General features: G+C 38.4%; 2 protein-coding genes across 4 annotated transcripts in view; one reads left to right on the forward strand and one right to left on the reverse strand.

Annotated features, from left to right (window-relative positions):
* ANKRD49 (ankyrin repeat domain 49) overlaps positions 1-6,260 on the reverse strand; it is a 315,379-nt gene extending 309,119 nt beyond the window's left edge. Inside the window, exons 1-3 of one of the 2 annotated variants that reach the window (XR_014294687.1) lie at positions 6,196-6,260; positions 3,346-3,700; positions 498-1,935 (exon numbers count right to left, since the gene is read on the reverse strand). Coding sequence is in view for 1 of the 2 variants with exons in the window: in XM_082627838.1 (XP_082483964.1) it covers positions 1,474-1,935; positions 3,346-3,603 (720 nt within the window). In the remaining variant the exon portion in view is untranslated. Of the gene's footprint in view, positions 1-443; positions 1,936-3,345; positions 3,701-6,195 lie in introns of those variants that run through there. The other variant, XM_082627838.1, reaches the window with a different exon arrangement.
* A 122-nt stretch (positions 6,261-6,382) lies between these two features.
* The window catches only part of MRE11 (MRE11 homolog, double strand break repair nuclease), a 70,929-nt gene continuing 57,354 nt past the window's right edge, over positions 6,383-19,957 (forward strand). For both annotated transcript variants that reach the window (XM_082628621.1, XM_082628622.1), the window contains exons 1-4: positions 6,383-6,476; positions 7,195-7,312; positions 10,102-10,234; positions 15,240-15,400. In XM_082628621.1, coding sequence (XP_082484747.1) covers positions 7,293-7,312; positions 10,102-10,234; positions 15,240-15,400 — 314 coding nt within the window. In that variant the 5' untranslated portion in view covers positions 6,383-6,476; positions 7,195-7,292. The remainder of the gene's footprint in view (positions 6,477-7,194; positions 7,313-10,101; positions 10,235-15,239; positions 15,401-19,957) is intronic.

A 19,957-nucleotide genomic window follows, 5' to 3' on the forward strand; every position in this document is an offset into this window, starting at 1 on the left:
TGAAGCACTCCTAAGTCTTAAGATACTGTTTGTCACAAAGATTCAGTTCATATGTTATCTCTAACTTTTCTGAGATGATCCAATTTTGTTCTAACCTAAAATTGCCACACATATCTGATTAAATAACATTATTACTTAGTCTAAGATGACTGGGTCACATGGGCTACGTCAAAAGAGACAAACCTTGGTGGAAATTTAAAAAATATAACCGAAGAAAAGGGCCATTGGTTTAGTTCCCTTTGCTCAGTGTGTTAGTTCTGGTGTGAAGAAGTTAAGAGAAAACTCCTTTGTTTTAGTCACAGAGGGGTTATGTAGTCAATGGGAAACTGCTACTGGAGAGATGGAGAGAGTACATGATAAATAAACGTATGCTGGATGAATAAACATGTTATGGATCCAAGGAAGATATACAGGTAAAAAAAGAATTCATTCTTTTTTTTGGTTGTTCAAAACTTTTATTTTTTTTGGAATATTTATATTTATGCTTTTGTCACTACCCACAATTTGGCTTTTAAAAAAGGCCTGAGCCACTTTGCGGTTCTCACCCCAATATAATCATCATCCCCTCATTCTTAGAATTCCTTTTCCCTGTCACTTTGCCTTTGTGTGGCTTGTATAAAATGAGGACCCTGGAAAAGAACACTTCCTGTGAACTTGAGAGACTAGATGAGCAGTGCCCAGCTCAGCAGGACCAGGGAGATAAAACTAGCTGGAGAGCAGATACGTTATGATCTGAACCAAGGTATAGTTGTGCGCGTGTCTGAAGGGTCGTGCTGACTCACCAGCAGCATAAGGAATATGCAGGTTGACCAGGGTGAGGTAGGATGGTCCACAGGATTGTGTGGATTGTGGGAGGGGGCAGTATATAAAATTCGTGGATTAAACACCTAGCTACTTCCTGAAAATGGCCTAGGTTCTAGAAAACAAAGATCTAGGTGTCTTGATTTTTTTTTAATTTACGAAGATTCAAGACACTAATATGTTCATTCTTACGGTTTACAATGAAAGCAAATGGCTATGGTGATGCAGAGAAGACAGCTGAACTGCACCAGTATATTAAGACTTTTAAACGAAATTCTGAGTTACCTGACCTTATAAAAATACACATTAATATACTAAATACTGCACAAAGATCTAGGATGGGGGAATATTTAAAAATACATTTCTCTTGGATCAGCACCAAAAATATCATTAGTTTTCTGTACAACTTGTGACAAGTTTTTCAGTATAGGTAAGTTAAAATGATTTGATAAAAATCACAAACACCACGGAAATCATTAAAGATATATCCAATCAACTTTCAAATACACTTTGACATCAAGGTCAGGCAATTCACTTGGAAGGATATTATCGTGAGTACCACTGAATTACTGTCCTAAGACTTTTGATGTCAACTTTGTACGATGGGGACATTTCACATCTCACACAAAGGAGGCACTGGGACTTAGAAACTTAAGAAAATTATTAGAACCATTAAGACTGAGGTGAAGAATTTGTGCAGCCTTCCACAATTTCAAAGAGGTAGTGGTAGATGCTTGTCCTCCTGGCGATGTCAAATGCAGTTTCCTCCAGGTTGTTCTTCAGACCTGCTTTTATGTAGCGGTTCATCAGGAGGAGTTCAAGGGTATCTTTGCTGTCTCTGTTCCCAGCAGCAAGATGTAAGGGGGTCAAGAGGCCTTTTGTTTGGGCGTTGATATCTGCATCATGCTGTAGTAAGAAAGAAGCCACTCTGGTGTTATTCCACTTACAGGCACTGTGCAGGGGTGTCCAGCCATCCACAGTCACCGCATGAACATCTGCCCCGTGTGTGATCAGCTCCCGGACCACGTCTAAGTGTCCGCTGTAGGCTGCTCGATGGAGCGGGGTGTACCCATCTTCATCTCGAGTGTTCACGTGGGTGGCCTTTTCTGAAAGCAGTCTTCGCACTGTGGTCAGCTGAGAAGAAAATAGATCTTTTACAGATCCAACTCGAAATGAAACAATAAGCAAAGAAAATTAAACCGTCTAGTGGTGTTAGATTTAATTAAGTTAAATAAAAACTTCTTTGTTAGCAGATGACTGTAAAATAAAAAATAATATTTTTTTTAGGGGGGAACTGATTTAACAATGAACAAGTCAGTGTTAACTATAAACTGTTGATTCTAAGAACATGATTCTCTGAATACCAAACCATACATTTATTCCTGGTCCAATGAAGGCTTATTGTATAAAAGCTATAGTCCTAGATGAATAATACAGGCTAGAATTGTATTAATATTTTATATCTCATCTGTGAAGAAAACATAGTAATGGAACAGACTGGTCTTTCTGTAGTAGGATTACCACACCAATATACATACTGTATAAAACTTTTAAAAATACCTACTGTATATAGCACAGGGAACTCTACTCAATATTCTGTGATAACCTAAATGAGAAAAGAATCTAAAAAAGAATGAGTATATGTATATGTATAACTGAATCACTTTGCTGTACATCTGAAACCAACACTACGTTGTAAATCAACTACACTCTAATTTTAAAAAAAAACAAACTTCTTTTAACAGTAGAATACAATGGTAACAAGGAAGTCGAGATTAAGGAGCGCAATTCCTTCTAACTAAAACCTCCTCAGATACATGTTTTCAGGAAGTGATTTTCAGTTTGGTCTGAGGACCTCTGGTGGGATGCAGTCTGCTCTTGGCTTAAAAAGTTATCCAAAAATATAAGACCATTTAAGTTATTAGTTTATTAACACAGACATGGGGGAACTTAGTAAAACAAGATACAAATGGCTAAGTGGGAAGAACAGATTTTGGCTGTTAAGCAGGGTCATCCTACTTGGACGATCCTGGGCAAATTAATGTTCCTGAATCTCAACTTCTTAATCTGTAAAAGGGAAGAATATGACATATCTTATAGGGATATATAAGGATTAAATCAATAATGTAGTAAGGCACATGGTATAGTTGGTATTTAATAAATGTTAATTCCCATCCTCTCTTTACTAAATACTTGTCTTTAGGATGATCCTGACTTAATATAAATGATTTAAAGATATAGATGACTGCTTGCTCTCTTTATAGTTAATTATTCTTAAAGATCCCCAAGATACCCATGTGACACTTTGTAGCTTACTATGTGTTTTCACGTACATTGCCTCTGTATAAAACCCTGTATGAGAGAGGCAGGTATTATGGTGGCCATTTTTACAGATAAGAAAATAGAGGTTCAGAAACAGTAGGATTTGCCCAAAGTTACAGACTAAAGCAAGATTCAGGACAGGTCTTCTGGCTTCCAATCTAATGCTTTTCCTACTAAATTAAGGTTTCCTCTTTAACTGTTCTTTTTTTTTTTTTTTTTTACCCGATTTTTTTCAGCAGCCCAAAGAAGCAATTTGCTTGGATCTTTTTCCATTTTTTTTTCTTGCAATTGATACCACTCTTCAGTTTTTTCATCTTGCTCTTCATCTTCATCAGAATTCCCTACCCAGAGACTTTGGGTGCCAGTGGGAATAAGGTGTCCATGTGTTTCTAATAATTCAAGTTGGTTAAAGTGTTCAGAAAAGTCCAAGGAGTTCTCTGGGTCTGGTTTTCCATCATCATTTGCTTTCTCTTTTTCCATTTCTACTACTATTCTAAATACAAAGCATTTCAAATGCCAGAGTATAAATAATCTTTCCAGAGATGAATTACGTCTGCTTTGTTTTATGCATCAAGATCTGAAACACAAACACAAAAATTAGGAGCAAATTTGTTATTGAGGCTTTATCAATAGCATAGATAAGTCTTGCAAATATACACGAATAAACCTTGTCTAAACTTTTTTGGTGTTTATTAATACCCTTCACATTCATTAAATATTGGAACTGATAGATTTCAGTTATCTTTATTTTTAATATTGTTTTTCTACTAAGTCAGTGGTTATAACACTATTTTGAATCTATTGGTTCACATACTATATTGTTTTATGCTAACAGTGATTAATGCTTGAAGCTTTTAAATTATAACTAATAAAGATAAGCACATTCACGATTTTTATAGACTAGACACACAGAAGCTATAAAGCAGGAGCAAAAATTTTTAGTTCCTAAAAAAACTACTTACAAGAATCAGAGATTCTTAGAGATGGAATAGCCCCCAAAGGACATGTGTCCCAATCTCTCATCAATGCAGATATCTTTATCATGACATCTGTAATAATCAACCTATTTCTACTTTAACAATTTCAGGCTTAGGAAAATTCACTGCTTTAAAAAGTAGTCCTATTCATTGACAGACAACTATAGTTCTTCTTGTTGGCTTCTTGGCTATAGTTCTTATAGTTGGCTTCTTGTTTTGAAACAGAACTTTGGCTGTCATTTACTCCTTCATTCAACAAAGATGAATAGAATGCCTGGTATGTGCCAGTCTCTGGGTACTGGGATTCAATAATGAACAAGAGCCACGTCTTAACCTCAAGAAGCTTCCTGTCTCGTCAGGGAGAATGGCAAAGACCGTGTTTTAGTGCTATGATAAGTCCATATCTAGATATGATGAATATACAGGAAGGTCATAATTAACCCAGTCCTCAGGGAGTAGAGAAGGCTTCCTGAAGGAAATGATATTTATTCTGCTAGGCTGCCGTAACAATTTATAAACCAATATCAGCTTAAAGAGTTATGCAGCATATTAAACTTTAACCAATTAAACAAAATGAGAATGATATTTAAAAAATATTTCTCAGCTTCCCAACTATATTTGTCGAAATCTTATCAGTCTTTCATGACTCTTCTCAGATGTTGCCTCCTTCATTAAGTCTTGAGCCTCCAAATTAGATCTCTCTCTAGCTTCTACTTTTTTGTGTGCTACATACTGTTTTATTTCACCACTAATTTTGTTCTTGTTTTAGTCTCTTAAAAGATTGTAAGCTTAAGGATAGGGACTATATTTAACTTACATTTATGTTCCACTTATATATAGCAAACATTAAGAAATATTTGTAGAATTAAACAGAATTAAAGCCCTGTCACTTGATTTTGCTTGGAATGGATTCTGAGAAATCTGAGAGTTAGTCGTGTACCCCTAAGATACTGATTTATTTCTACCTAATTTTCAGGAGCTTTAATTGATACAATCCTAATGCATCATCAGATTTTATTACTACTGCCAAGAGCATTAAAGTCAAGTTTAAATTTATCACGCATGACCAATACCTTCTCTGGACCTGTTACTTTGTTGCACAATGAAAGGACTGTACTAAAGGATTTCCAAAGACTGTCCAACTTTCCAGAGTCAATCGAGAGATGCTATCAGAAAGGCTTTATGTTCTAATACTTTCACTTTCCTCAAACTGTTCTCTGAACCTTGCAATACAAAAGTGATCACAAATCTACTCATTAAACACTTTATTAAATACCTTACTGTATAGTTCACTTGTCATTTGTATCAAACAAAGTAACATTATAGCACAGATCTTATACCCCCTTTTCCTTTTCATAAAAACTTTTTATAATTTAAATTTACTGTTCCAGGTAAAATAAATTACATATAAAAATTTCTTAATGGATTTAATTTAAAAAGTCAACCCCAGGTGCATCTCCCTGATTCAGGACTTAAAGAGCCGATCAAGATACCTACTTGATGATACTCCACCAAGAACTAGGGTATGTTTTTTAAAGATCACATTCCATAAGAGATCTAAACTATGTTAACTCTTAACAACTCAGTGACAGGTGGGGCCGTAAACCCCATTTTACAAGTGAAGGCGCTGAGGTTCAGACAGATTAAAACAACTTTCCATGGAACTAAAAGCCCAAATTTTCTAATTCAGAAGTTTCACATTGTTTTTTAATGTACTCTATTTTACTGCTGTCAGCACAAAGCAATGCAGATGTGCTGAACCCGGGATCCAGGCAGACAATAAGGGGACGCAGGGAAAGGCTTGTAAACTGGAGTCCGAATGCTCAATCTCTGGGGAGTGGAGGTGAGGGAGAAGACCACCAGTCCCGGCCCTCCAGCACCACTGGTCACTTCACAGGCCCAGGAGTCGCGTCTGCGGCCTTCCGAACTTCTACGAGCGAAGAAGCCGCTCCAGCCCTACTTAGGACCCACGACGCGGCCCGATTTGCAGGGCTCGGCAGGGGTCGACAGGGGACCCGCCCCTTTGGGCCCAGGAGTTCTTAGGTGGCGCCAGGCGACCAGGAAGCGTGGCCCCGGACGAGAAAGACCTACCCACCTTAGAGAGGGGAAAATCGCCGCCGGAAAGCTCGCTTCCGGGGTTCGTCCCCCGGGCTACTCAGGATTGGCTCCTGTATGAGGGCGGGTCCTCGCTGCAACTTTTCCTGCTACCTTACGGCAGTCAGCAGCCAATGAGAGGAGTTGAAGCGCCTACGTAATTTATGAGGTATCGCGAGAGAAGGAGGTACTTTTTCTCTCCCGCTTAATTCAGGTTTATGGCCAAGCATCTTCTCAGGCGGCGGTGTTGCTTTTCTTCTCACGAATCTCCCTCCTTCCCGGGTAAAAGACAGCCTCGGGTTCCAGGGTGGGGCTTTGGAGAGTCCAGATGTGGGGTAGTTTAGGAGTCGCTTTCTGTATCTGCAGGATCGCGGGCGGAAGCCCAGAGAGGATTGACTCTGGGCCGAGTAGGCTCGGGAGGAGCCTGGGAGGTTTCCGCGTTCTGGTTTCTGAGGGTCCGGTGGTGCGAGGCTTCTGAGGCTTAGAATCCCCACCGAACCAGGAATCCGGACGTGGGAGGGGTCGTTCCGCGGTGGCAGCCCCTCCTCCCCAAAGATCCTGGCCATTTTCCTTAAACCACGTGTTTCTGCTTATTTACACTAGCTTTAAACGTGGACCCCCTATCTTTTCAAAACAAGCCCATTCCTTTAAAAATTTTTTTGTGTTTAAGCAGGAAATACGGGGTCGCCTCATGCTCCAGAGTAGCCCATGCATGCAACTTAAACATTTCTGCACATCCAGAGTTCGTGTGCTAAACCAGAACTATTGGGTGTGACCCTTTTTGCCCATTCATTTACCAAGCATTAGCTTCCCATGGGGCATAGAAAGGGAAACAGGAGAGGAGCTTAATCATAATGGTGAAGCTAGAGTGTCACTGGAGATATGTTTTTCAAGCTCTGAAAATAAAAGTATAGTAGGTGCTTAACTGAAAATGAGACACTTCCAAAATTGCCAGTCTGCTTTTTAAAAATGTGTTTTAAATAATATAATTTTGTTTTAGAATTTGGAATCGAGTGAGTTTTCTGACGTGTTTGAGCACAGGACCCAGGGGTACTTGGAGAGAGAAGTGGTCCTGGAGGAGCTGGACTGATCATAGAAATGAATCCTGCAGATGCTCTGTAAGCACCTGTCTTCCGAAGTCGTCTTTGTTGCTTTGGGTTTCTACAGTCTGTCAACTATGATCACCATAAAAGAAAACTTATTTAATAAATTATGAGTAAATAAAGACCTTGCCTCTGAATACAAGTGTTAGTCATCAAAATGAATATTTGGAATGGTTAACAATTCATGCTATATGTTTATTAACTAAAGATAATATGCAGCTATAGATTGGGGTTTTGCAGTAGGTTGGCATATTGCTATATAAGTTTATGTTCTTACGTTTTGTCTTAAACTATTGAAGCTATAAATATGCCTGAACTAAGTCTTACTAGCTAATGCAAGTCTTTTTTTTTTCTTTCTTAATTAATTTATTTTTGGCTGCGTTGGGTCTTCATTGTTGCGGCGGGCTTTCTCTACCTGCGGCGAGCGGGGTTGCAGTGTGCAGGCTTCTCATTGCGGTGGCTTCTCTTGTTGCAGAGCTCGGGGTTCTAGGCGCACGGGCTTCAGTAGTTGTGGCGCACGGGTTTAGTTGCTCCGCAGCATGTGGGACTTGCCCAGACCAGGGATCAAACCCGTGTCCCCTGCATTGGCAGGGGGATTCTTAACCACTGAGCCACCAGGGAGGTCCTAATGCAAGTCTTTTAAAGCAGATTTTTAAAGAAGTAAATTGCTTTAGTACTGAATAAATTGGAAATGAATCTGACAAAAATGAAAATAAATAAAAGGACTAGAAAAAGTTATGTGGAAAAAGCTTCAAACTTGGAATCTTTCACCCTGGTTTTAATTTCTTTTTATCTATCTATCTATCTTTCTAACTATCTATCTATGTATCTATCTATCTATCTAATCTATCTAGGCTGCACTGGCTCTTCGTGGCAGCGCGCCCGGTCTTCCTTGCAGTGCACGGGCTTCTCTAGTTGCGGGCTCTAGAGCGCGTGGGTTTAGTAGTTCCGGTATGTGGGCTTAGTTGCGGCATGTGAGGTCTTAGTTCTCCAACCAGGGATTGAAGCCGGGCCCCCTGCATTGGGAGCACAGAGTCTTAACCACTGGACTACCAGGGAAGACCCCTTAATTTCTTAATTAGCATTGTGTAACCTTGGACAAGTTAGCAAGCCTCTAAACTTTGTCTCCATTTCTTCATTTGTATAATTGGATTACAAATGACTCTCAGGGCTTCCCTGGTGGTGGCACAGTGGTTAGGAATCCGTCTGCCAATTCAGGGGACACAGGTTTGAGCCCTGGTTGGGGAAGATCCCACATGCCACCGAGCAACTAAGCCCGTGCGCCACAACTACTGAGCCTGCTCTCTAGAGCCTGTGAGCCACAACTCCTGAGTGCACGTGCCACAACTACTGAAGCCCACGCGCCTACACCCCGTGCTCCGCAACAAGAGAAGCCAACGCAATGAGAAGCCCGTGCACCGCAACGAAGAGTAGTCCCTGCTCTCTGCAAGTAGAGAAAGCCAGCTCATAGCAACGAAGACCCAGTGCAGCCAAAAAAATTTTTAAAAAAAAGACTCTTAGATTAATTCTCATATTTAAGTGAGAGACCTCAAGGGAAAATACCTTACAAATTGCTATGGAAGTCTGGGTAGTAATGTGATCTGAAAGTATTCTGACTTACCTGTATGTGTATAGCAATCAGAACTGTACATATCATTTTGAAGTTTCTGAAGAGAAATCTTTTCTGGAAAATTCTCTTATGTATAAAGATTTGAATTTTGGAGATATATATAAAAATTTTTTTGAAGTTCGTATGGTTTAGTGAAAACAGCCTGAGTGTTAATACCGGGTTTTAGTTCCATTTCTACCATTTTGTTTCACGATAAATCAGTTAATTTCTCTGTATATAGCTTTCTAGTTTTTCAGAGATAACAATACTTAACCTATTTACGTGTGGGAGTTGAGATGAGATCAGGGATACCAAAATATTTTAAAGACAATTGAAAGTTATATTAAGGGCTTCCCTAGTGGCACAGTGGTTGAGAGTCCGCCTGCCGATTCAGGGGACACGGGTTCGTGTCCCCGTCCGGGAAGATCCCACATGCCGCAGAGTGGCTGGGCCCATGAGCCATGGCCGCTGAGCCTGCGTGTCCGGAGCCTGTGCTCTGCAACGGGAGAGGCCACAACAGTGAGAGGCCCGTGTACTGCAAAAAAAAAAAAGTTGTATTAAGTTTAAGAGAGAATTAATAAATATCATATTGCTGCTTCACATGGAAGTACTTTTGAATACTACCAAATTTAAATGGCATTGTAAATTAGTTTTGTTACTTGGCCAAAGTCATTAATGAAAAACTAACTTTGTGTGGAGAGCAAACCTCTTCAGGGGCCTGGATGTAAGTTACTAGTTTATTAGGATAAAAATCTACTTACAAAGTAAGGGGAAGGGCTTTTTAAATTAACCAGTTAATTCTAATTTTCCTGGGAAAGTGCAAAGTAGATAAATAACAAGTTTATATACTGGGATCAAATCCTCTTGGATTTTTGCTGTGGAACAGAGCAGGAGAACAACCAAGCTTTCAAATCCAGGTTACATAGTTTATGAAACTGGTTGTAATGAGGTTATCCATTTCTGAAGCAGTTACAGAACCTTTTAAAAATGTGTGTACATTTGTTCTGCTTTGTATTAGTGGTAAGAAAACTGTGACGTTAATGGTCTGTTGAATGCTTAAAATTTTTGGACCTAGTTTAGGGCTAGAAAAATGATTTTACGTCATAACTGCTATTATTTTATAGATTTAGGTTTCAATTTGCTTGAACATCCTTTTAATGAATTATATTGATGTGTTTCTTCTTCTTAAATACAGTGATGATGAAAATACATTTAAAATCTTAGTTGCAACAGATATTCATCTGGGATTTATGGAAAAAGATGCCGTCAGAGGAAATGACACGTTTGTAACACTTGATGAAATTTTAAGACTTGCCCAGGAAAATGATGTGAGTTTAGTTTGCATTTTTGCAATTTCTACCAAGTTCCCTTACTCAACTTGCTCTTTTTCCTTTAAAGATTGTTTAAAAGTGTGAGTGTTTGTTTTATAGGCCCATGTGTTCACACTGCCTGCTTAAATATCAGTATACTGAAAGCCCAAAGCAGATTTTGTGTGCTTTATTCCCTGAATTCAAGTAGGAGCTACTTTTGCAAATAGTCTGTAAAAATTTACAAATATTTACAGTGTTTACTGAGTGCCGTATCCTGTGGTAGTTTCTATTTGAAATGTAAAGATGACTGTCATAGTTTCTGCTTTCAAAGAACATGCAGCAAACAAATCAGTATGTGAGATATGATAAATGTCAAAAATGCTCAGATGCAAGAGCCATAAGATTATAAACAGCATTTCCTGGGAATTTGGAGGTAGAAGAGATCACATTTAGATGAGGATAGCAAGATGAGGTGAATGAAGTGGCATTTAACTTGGGCTTAGAAGGATGGTAGGCTTTTAATGAGTGAAGAGCAAAGAGAGTGGACACCTCCCGTGAAGCAGTAGGAAGGGCACAGAGGTGAGATGATTGGTCCATTAGGGGTACAGCAGCTGTTCAGCTCACTGGTAGGGCGCGTGTTAGAAAGCGCGCTGAAAGACTAGAAATGTGGTTTGAGCTGCATCAGGAGCTTCAAATACCAGATTGAGGAGTTCGTACCCAGTTTAATAGAAAGTCTTCTGGCAACAGCATGAAGGCAAGAAAAGTTGGAGGCTTTTTAAAAGTGGTGCCATGGAATGGAAAAGAGGAAGTGAATGCAGAAGATAATACAAAGAGAGGATTTGGATACTTTGGTTAGTCAGTCGTAGGGGGTGGGGATGAGGGAGAAGGGGATGACGGTGACTCTGGAGTGTATTATGTTTGGGTGGATGGTGGTACCAATAATAGAAGTAGGTTTTAAATAAGGAAGATTTCTTCCTTATTTTCATACTTCCTTATAACATCCTTCTTTATGTGGGAAGGTGATGAATTCTGATTGAGATCATTTGAGTTGGAGATTCCAATAGGACATTCAAGGAAACATTCCAGCAGACAGTTGAAATGTCCATCTCGAGCCCAAAAGACAGCTGGGGAATAAACATAAATTCTGGGGACTTGCAAACTTCAACCTTGACTTTTCCTCAGAGTTCTCTTCAGTTTTTCTGCAAGTCCTTTGGTTCTTATTCCCAAATGTATACAAGTGGAACCTCTCTACTATTTTCTACCTTCATGTCTGTAAACATAGTCCAAAACTTTTGTCATATTTTGCTGGACTGCAGTAGCTCCCCTTAGGTTTTTTTTACTTCCATTCTTTCCCCCTACAGTATTCAGCATAGCAGCCAAAGTGAACTTACAAAAATCATGTCAGACCATGTCACTCTGCTGCTTATAATCTTCTAAGTGGCCTTCCACTGAATCTAGAATAAAAATGAAACTACATGGTTCAGTGTGATCTGGCCCCTGCCAGGAGACTTCATCTCCTTCCACTCTGCCTGGTTGGTTTGTGCTTCATCCATACAGAGATGTTTGTTCTACTCTGGTACCTCTGCATGTTTTTCTCTTCCTGCTCAGAGCACCTTGATCTTGCCAGGGTTGACTTCTCAGTTCTCAATTCAAGTTTTAGCTTTTTTGGAGAGGTCTTCCCTGATGTCTTCAAACACTCTTATCACATTACTCATTTTTTTTATAGCACCATCTGAAATAATTTATTGAATTATTTACGTGTTTATTATCTTCTCCACTAGAAGGTGAACTCCATGAGAATGAAAAATCTTTTTTGTTTGCTCATGTGTATCCTAGTACCTAGAAAGGATCTGGCAAGCAGTAGGCACTCTTTTTTTTTTTTTTTTTTTTTATGCGTTACGCGGGCCTCTCACTGTTGCGGCCTCTCCCGTTGCAGAGCACAGGCTCCGGACGCACAGGCTCAGCGGCCATGGCTAATGGGCCCAGCCGCACCGCGGCATGTGGGATCTTCCTGGACCGGGGCACGAACCCGTGTCCCCTGCATCAGCAGGCGGACTCTCAACCACTGCGCCACCAGGGAAGCCCAGTAGGCACTCTTATAAATGTGTCTCCTTTTACCCTGAGGGCAGAGAAATTTGCAGTCAAAGAAGGTCTGTTTCCTGCCAGAGAATTCTCTGTCCTTTCTTTTCTAACTCTTAGGTGCTGAAGTATTTCTTACCCTGAACACGAGCTTTTTTTTTTTTTTTTTCTTTACCTTGTCCTTTCCTTCCCTTCCATTTCCTCCTGTTTCCCCTCCCTGCATCCTGTAATCTTAACTGCCCCCTCCCACCTACAGCCCCATACCGGTACTTCCAAATGCATGTTTACTTTCCCCCATCATTTGTGTTTATTATTTCTTCTTATTGAAATCTAAATTCTTCCCGATTTTTAAGTCCTCTATTTTGTGGAACCAGCCTTATTTCTACTCTCTAGTTCTTTGGAATCTTTTTTTTTTTTTTTTTAACTTTTAATGTTGAAACAATATCAGTCTTACATAAGCATTGCAAGAATAGTACAAATAATTCCTTACCCTTCACTGAGATTTTCCTACACTTTACTACATTTGATTTATCCTCTCTCTTCATAAACACACACACACACTTCTTCTGAACCATTTGAGAGTAAATTCCATATGTAACCACCGTGCATTTATCAAAACCAGGGAATTATGTTGATTCAGTACGATCATGTAATTCTAAGATGCTGCCAGTTGTCTCGACAAAGTCTGTCATAGCAGTTTGGGGGCAGGTCAGTGGTGTCCAGATCCCAATCCAGGATTACATTTTGCATTTAGTTGTCATGTCTCTTTAGTCTCTTGTAATCTGGGATGTTTTCTCTGTCTGCCTTGTCTTTCATGACCCTGACATTTTTGAAGAGTCCAGGGTAGTTACTTTTGCAGAATATTCCTCAGTTGGATATGTCTGATGTTTCCTCATGAGTAGATTCACTTTGGGCAGGAATACCACAGAAGCAAGTTGAGTTCTCAGTGATCCCTGGAGTCACAAACCAGTTTTTAAAAATATTAAAAAAAATTTTTTTTGTTGTTTGTGGTAAAATACACATACCATAAAACTTACCATCCTAACCATTTTTAAGGGTACAGTTGAGTAGTGTTAAGCACATTTGCATGGTTGAGTGACCAACCTCCAGAACTCTTTTCGTCTGGTAAAAGTGAAACTATATCATTTAAATAACTATTTCTCGGGGCCTCCCTGGTGGCGCAGTGGTTGAGAGTCCGCCTGCCGATGCAGGGGATACGGGTTCGTGCCCCGGTCTGGGAGGATCCCATATGCCGCGGAGCGGCTGGGCCCGTGAGCCATGGCCGCTGGGCCTGCGCATCCGGAGCCTGTGCTCCGCAACGGGAGAGGCCACAACAGTGAGAGGCCCGCGTATCGCAAAAAAAAAAAAAATAAAAAAAATAAAAAAAATAAATAAATAAATAAATAAATAAATAACTATTTCTCTTTCCCCTCCCCTGTAAAAATGTTTGTTTGCTTTGTTGTTTTTGTTTTGTTTCTTCTATGCCTTGGATTATGATCATTTTCTCCCTTTACTCAAATCATGTTTAGTTTTGAAGACCTGGCTTAAATCCCACATTTTTATTGAAGTCTCTCTGACTGTTGTCAGGGCAGAAATCTTTTCCTTCTTCCCTTCTAAGTTCCCTGGCTGGTCTAATAATTAAGTTGACGTAAGACAGATTAACAGGGTAAAAACAAATTTCATATGTATGGGAGCCCCACAAAAATATGAGACTCCTCAGCAGTGAAGTAATTGAGGTTTATCTGCCATCCTGAGCTAAGGAGAAGGGGAAAGGAGTCTGGGGCTTTAAAGGGGAAGAAGACAATGCACAGGAAGATGAGAAGATCACATGTTTGGTAAACAGGTGTTTGCTATGCCATGCGATGTCTTTCTGATATCAGAAATTATCTCTGGTAATAGCTCTCTTCCTGGTACATGCTCCCTATCCAAATTCTTTTAGGCTGTTTAGAGAGAGGTAAAAAAGCTTTTCCTGACCCTGCTGGGTCTTAATTGCCTTCAGCTCAGAACAGTCCACATTGCCAAAGTGGTCCATTTTGTGGAGACATATTCTCCTGCCCTCACTACTGCTGCCCTCACTTCATGGTGATCTGTATTGCTGGGTTCTTTTGTATAATTTTGTATTATAAAGAACTTAATCAAGTTTCTTTAAGTAGATTGTACACTTTTGAAAGTGTGTTGGACTTTCTTTCTGTGTGATTTCCCTTCTCTCTGGTTGTTCCTGAATGCTCTTCCTCAAAATCTTGTTTATCCTTCATGGTGCAACTCAGATGCCACCATGTTAGCCCATTCTTCCCAGACGTTGTCCTCAGGTGAATTTCCTCCTCTCAGTTGGAATTAATTGTAATGTCATCTCTACTCCTGGTTTGTTTATATATCTGTTCTAGTGCGTGTCAGAGTCTGACTTACGTTGCTTAGCAGTTTGTCTCTCCTATTAGATTTTGAACATATTTAGGATAGGGATCGTCATTTATCCATCACACTCAGTATAGGGTATGGCACGTTGTCTGTATTTAATGAGGGCAGGGACATGATATATTTTGTAGATTGCTATTTCCTTAGCTGCCAGTGCCTGTAGGGACTCCAAATAATTGTTGAATGAATCAAGTGAATAATTTGGATTGAATCTGCTATCCCTTCTATAGGTTTCATTAAAGTGCTAAGTTTATGTTTGATTTGGATAACTTTAAAAAAAGAAGTATGATCACTTTGGGTAGTGTGAGTTAGAAACTTGGTGTAGTAATTTGAAGATGGCCTTTTTGAAGGTGGTCTAGGAACCTAAGCTGAAGTCATATTAATAACCAGATTGAAAGGCCCTTTAACTAAACAAAATATGAAACTTTAAATCTCCACACATAATTGTATCTTTTACAAGATTTTTTTCTATCTCTTTTAAAAATTTTATCTATAAAACATACTAATTTTCACACTATTTTCTGTTGTTTAGGTGGATTTCATTTTGTTAGGGGGTGATCTTTTTCATGAAAATAAACCCTCAAGAAAAACAGTACATAACTGCCTCGAGTTATTAAGAAAATATTGCATGGGGGATCGTCCTGTACAGTTTGAAATTATCAGCGATCAGTCAGTCAACTTCGGTTTTAGTAAGTAAGTATATTTAAATGCTTAAATGAATGTTTCCTTATGATATTTAATATTACATGTATGTAAAATATATAATATTTTCTGTATAAGACACATGAACACGGTAACAATTAGCCATTTTACCTTCACTATAAGCTATTTCCTTGGTAAATGTAGTTCTTTGAATTTTCTGTACATTGTTGTATTAAATTCTATTTCCCTAATTAATAGTGAGATGAGTAACTTCTCAAATTTTTTTTGTACATTTGGTATCTCTTCTGTTCATATCCTTTGTCCATTTTAAAAATTGGAATATTTTTGTCTTTTCCTATTGAATTTGCAGGAGTTATTTCTAGATATTAAGCCTTTGTTAAGCATGTATTTTTTCCCAGTCAGTGGATTGTCTTTTGACTTTGTTTACAGGACCTTTTGATGACAGAAATATTTAATTTTGATGTTCATAGTCAAACACGTTATTTTTTTTCTTTAATATTTGTGCTTTGGGGACTTATTTACAATATCCACCTAGAACCCCATGTCATAAAGGTACTCTGTTTTTTCTTAAACATCGTACAGGACACCACATTGCATTTAGTTGAAATGGTCTCAAAATCTCCTTTCACCTATGCCAGTCTTTTCCAGACAGACACTGACACTTTTGAAGTGTACTGGTCAGATATTTTGTAGAATGTCTCTCAACTTGGGTTCTTCTCGTGATTAGACTAGGGTTATTGGTTTGAGGGAAAGAATATTCTTTATAGGTCAAGTGCCCTTCTCAGTATGTAAGGAGTACATGCTATCAACATGGCCTGCACTGGTGAGGTTAACCTTGGTCACTTGGTTAAGATGGTGTCTTGCAGGTTTCTCCACTGTCAAGTTACTATTTTTCCCTTTCCATATACTGTTTGTTAGAAGAGAGTAGCTAAGTCCAGCCCACACTCGAAGCGAGGGAGTTACGTTTCACTTCCTGGAGAGAGCAAAGAGTATCAAAGAATTTATGGGCGTGTTAAAACCACTACAGTAATTAGTAAATATTTTAGGGGAGGCTATGCAACTATTCTGTTTCTCCTTAAAGTTTGTCCAATAATTTTAGCATTTGTCAGTGGCTCTTGCCTACAGCAGTTTAACTGTGGTGTCCTAATGGTGATTTTCTAAACATTTCCCACATTCTTTCTGCATTTATTAATTGGAATAGTTCTGTAAAGATTTGTCCCTTGTCCCCCATTTGTTTATTTATTTATTCAATTGTCTATATCAGTAGGAATTTATTCAATTGTTTATATCAGTATGAACTCATTTTTTTCCCTTTGAATTGTAATTTAATACTATTATAATCTATTTTGTTGCTCAAATAAATTGTTCCAACTTTAGCCATTGGGCACTCTTTCAGACCACCTCTTGGGGCCTTTCAACATGCCGTCATCTTTTTTCCCCCCATTTTGGCACTGTAAGATGCTCCAGGCTAATTTTGTATTTTCTTTTCCCTAGCTTTAGACTCATCCATTTCTTCAAGGAGTCTTGGTTCCTTTTGGAATGGTATTTGGAAGCTAGAATCTGGATGCTAGGCATGCACATGGCTATTGTCTTGTCACTGCTTCTAGGCTCTCTCAGTGCACAGAGCTTAAATACACACACACACACACACACACACACACACATATATTATACACACATGTATACATGTAAATGTAAAAAAATATATATATATAAAGTAACCCCTGAAAACAGACATAGCTATATTTATTTCTTATCTATTTGTATATATATATTTTAAAAATGAGTTTATATTGGGAGGTAAATTTTTGGAGATTTTTTTATGTAAGAAAATGGCTATTTTTAACTTCGGATTGATAATTTGGCTGAGTATAGAATTGGATTTTAAAAGATTCTTTTAATTTTTAACATATGTCCTTGTTTTTAAGAATTCTGATCAGTCTTTACCTGTCTTCTATTCAAATCTAAAACTTTATTATTTTTAAACTGCTTCACCCACCCCATAGATGTGTTTACCCCATAGATGTGTTTACCTATTTCTTTGCTTACTATTGCTGTTTCTTATGTTTCATTCCTTTTGTCTAGATTCAGTTTCCTTTCCGAAGTACAGTTTTTAGTAGTTTTTCACTGCCTGTCAGTAAACTCTTATTTTTTGGTGCTTTTGAGGAGTCTTGCTATCATTTTAGTTGCTGGAAAAGCAGTATAACATAGTGCTTAAAAGCATGGATTCTGGTATAAGACTGTCTGAGTCAAATCCTAGGTCTGCCCTACCTTAGTTTCATTATTATAAGATGGGAAAATAATAGTGCTAATCTTACAGAATTGTTGTTAGGAGTAGTTGAGTTAATAAGAAAATTGCTTAGAATAGTAGCTGGCATAAAGAAAGCACTCAGGTAACCATTAAGTTTTTCTCATTGCCCTTAGCATTTTGCAGTCTTACTGTGACATATTTAGTTGTGGATTTAGTTCTATTTATCCTGTTTGGGCTACATGGATTTCAAACTAAGAATTTTTTTTGCAGCAATTTTGGAAAATTTGGAAAATTCTTATCCAGTATGTTTTCTGTTTCCTATTCTTTTTCTTTCTGAAAATTATTTATATTTTACCCACTTTTTAATATTCCCTATAACTTTATCTCTTTGTACTATATTTTGGATAATTTTCCCTCTGGTTTACTAGTTCATGTGAAAAATAGACCAAAAAAAAAAAAAAAAAAAAGATAGGGAAACTCTGAGAAAAGAAGACTACTAAGTAGTGACTAGCTCAATTCAATCCCTATCAAAATTCCAATGGCATTTTTCACAAAAATAAAACAACCAACAGGTACATGAAAAGGTGCTCAACATCACTAATCATCAGGGAAATGCGTATCAAAACCACAGTGAGATATCATCTCACACCTGTTAGGATGTCTGTCATCAAAAAGATAAGGGAGAACAAGTGTAGGAGAGGATGTGGAGAAAAGGGAACCCTTGTGCACTGTTGGCGGGAATGTAAATTTGTGCAGCCACTATGGAGAACACTGTGGAGGTTCCCCCCCAAATTAAAGATAGAATTATTATGTGATCCAGCAATCCTACCTCTGGGTGTATATCCAAAGGAAATGCAAATGGGATCTCAAAGAGATAATCTGCACTCCCACATTCATTGCAGCATTATTCACAGTGGCCAAGAGATATGGCAACAACATAAGTGTCCATCAGTGGAAGAAGGGATAAAGTTGTGATGTATGTATGTGTGTGTGTGCAGATATATATGCACACACACAGCCATGTATATATATATATTCAGCCATGAGAAAGGACATCCTTTCATTTGAGACAACATGGATGGACCTTGAGGGCTTTATGCTAAGTAAAATAAGTCAGACGGAGACAAATATTGTGTGCTATCACTTATACAGTATATGGAATCTGAAAAAGCTGAACTCATATAAATGGAGACTAGAATGGTAGTTACCAGGAGCAGGGAGTTGGGGGGAAAAGGGGAGATGTTGATCAAAAAAATATATAATTTTCAGTTTAAAAATGAATAAGTTCTCAGGATCTAATGTACAGCATGGTGGTTATAGTTAGTAATATTGTATCTTATACTTGAAAGTTTCTAAGAGAGTAGATCTTAAATATTCTCATTACGAAAAAGAAATGGCAATTATGTGACATGATGCAGCTGTTAAGCTAGGTGTGTGTGAAGCCTAAAGTGGTAAGTAAGCTATGGTGGTTATCATTTTGCAATATATGAGTGTATCAAATCAACACATTGTATATCTTAAAGTTATACAATGTTACATGTCAATCATATCACAAAAAAGCTGGAAAAAAGAAAGTATATTATAATGCTACAATAATTTAAAAAGTGGTATGACTCATGAATTGATAGGCAGATAAGTGGAAGAGTATAGAAATTCCAGAAATAGCCACAATACATGTGGGAATTTAGTATTTGATAAAGGTGGTATCTCATATCTCCACAAAAAATATAGCTTATTCAATAAAAGAGCTAGAAGAAACTGTTAGACATTTTTAAAAAAAGATCTGGATGTGGAAAAGACTTTTCTAAGTATTAACACAAACCCAGAATCCATAAAAAAAAGATTGATATGTTTGTCTTTGTAAAAGTAAATTTCTGCATGGCAAGAGCCTCCCAAAGCAAGGTCAAAAGTCTGGGTTCAACCAGGAAGAATATTTGCAACTCATGGCAAATTACGGTCTAATTTTCCCAGTAGTTAATAGTTAATAGTTAAGTAGTCCTTTCAAGTCAATTAAAAAAAAATCCATGACTTAATAAAAAATAGGTAAAGAATATGGACATAGTTCATAGAAAAGGAAATAAAGTAGCATTTTAACATATTAAAAGAATATGAGGGGTTTCCCTGGTGGCGCAGTGGTTGAGAGTCCGATGGGGGGGACGCGGGTTCGTGCCCCGGTCCGGGAGGATCCCGCATGCCGCAGAGCGGCTGGGCCCGTGAGCCATGGCCGCGGGGCCTGCGCGTCCAGAGCCTGTGCTCCGCAACGGGAGGAGCCACAGCAGTGAGAGGCCCACGTACCGCAAAAAAAAAAAGAAAAAAAAAAAAGAATATGAAAGATG

The sequence above is a fragment of the Mesoplodon mirus genome (genome assembly GCF_964341445.2).
Source record: "Mesoplodon mirus genome assembly, chromosome: 7".
NCBI classification, from domain to species: domain Eukaryota; kingdom Metazoa; phylum Chordata; class Mammalia; order Artiodactyla; family Ziphiidae; genus Mesoplodon; species Mesoplodon mirus.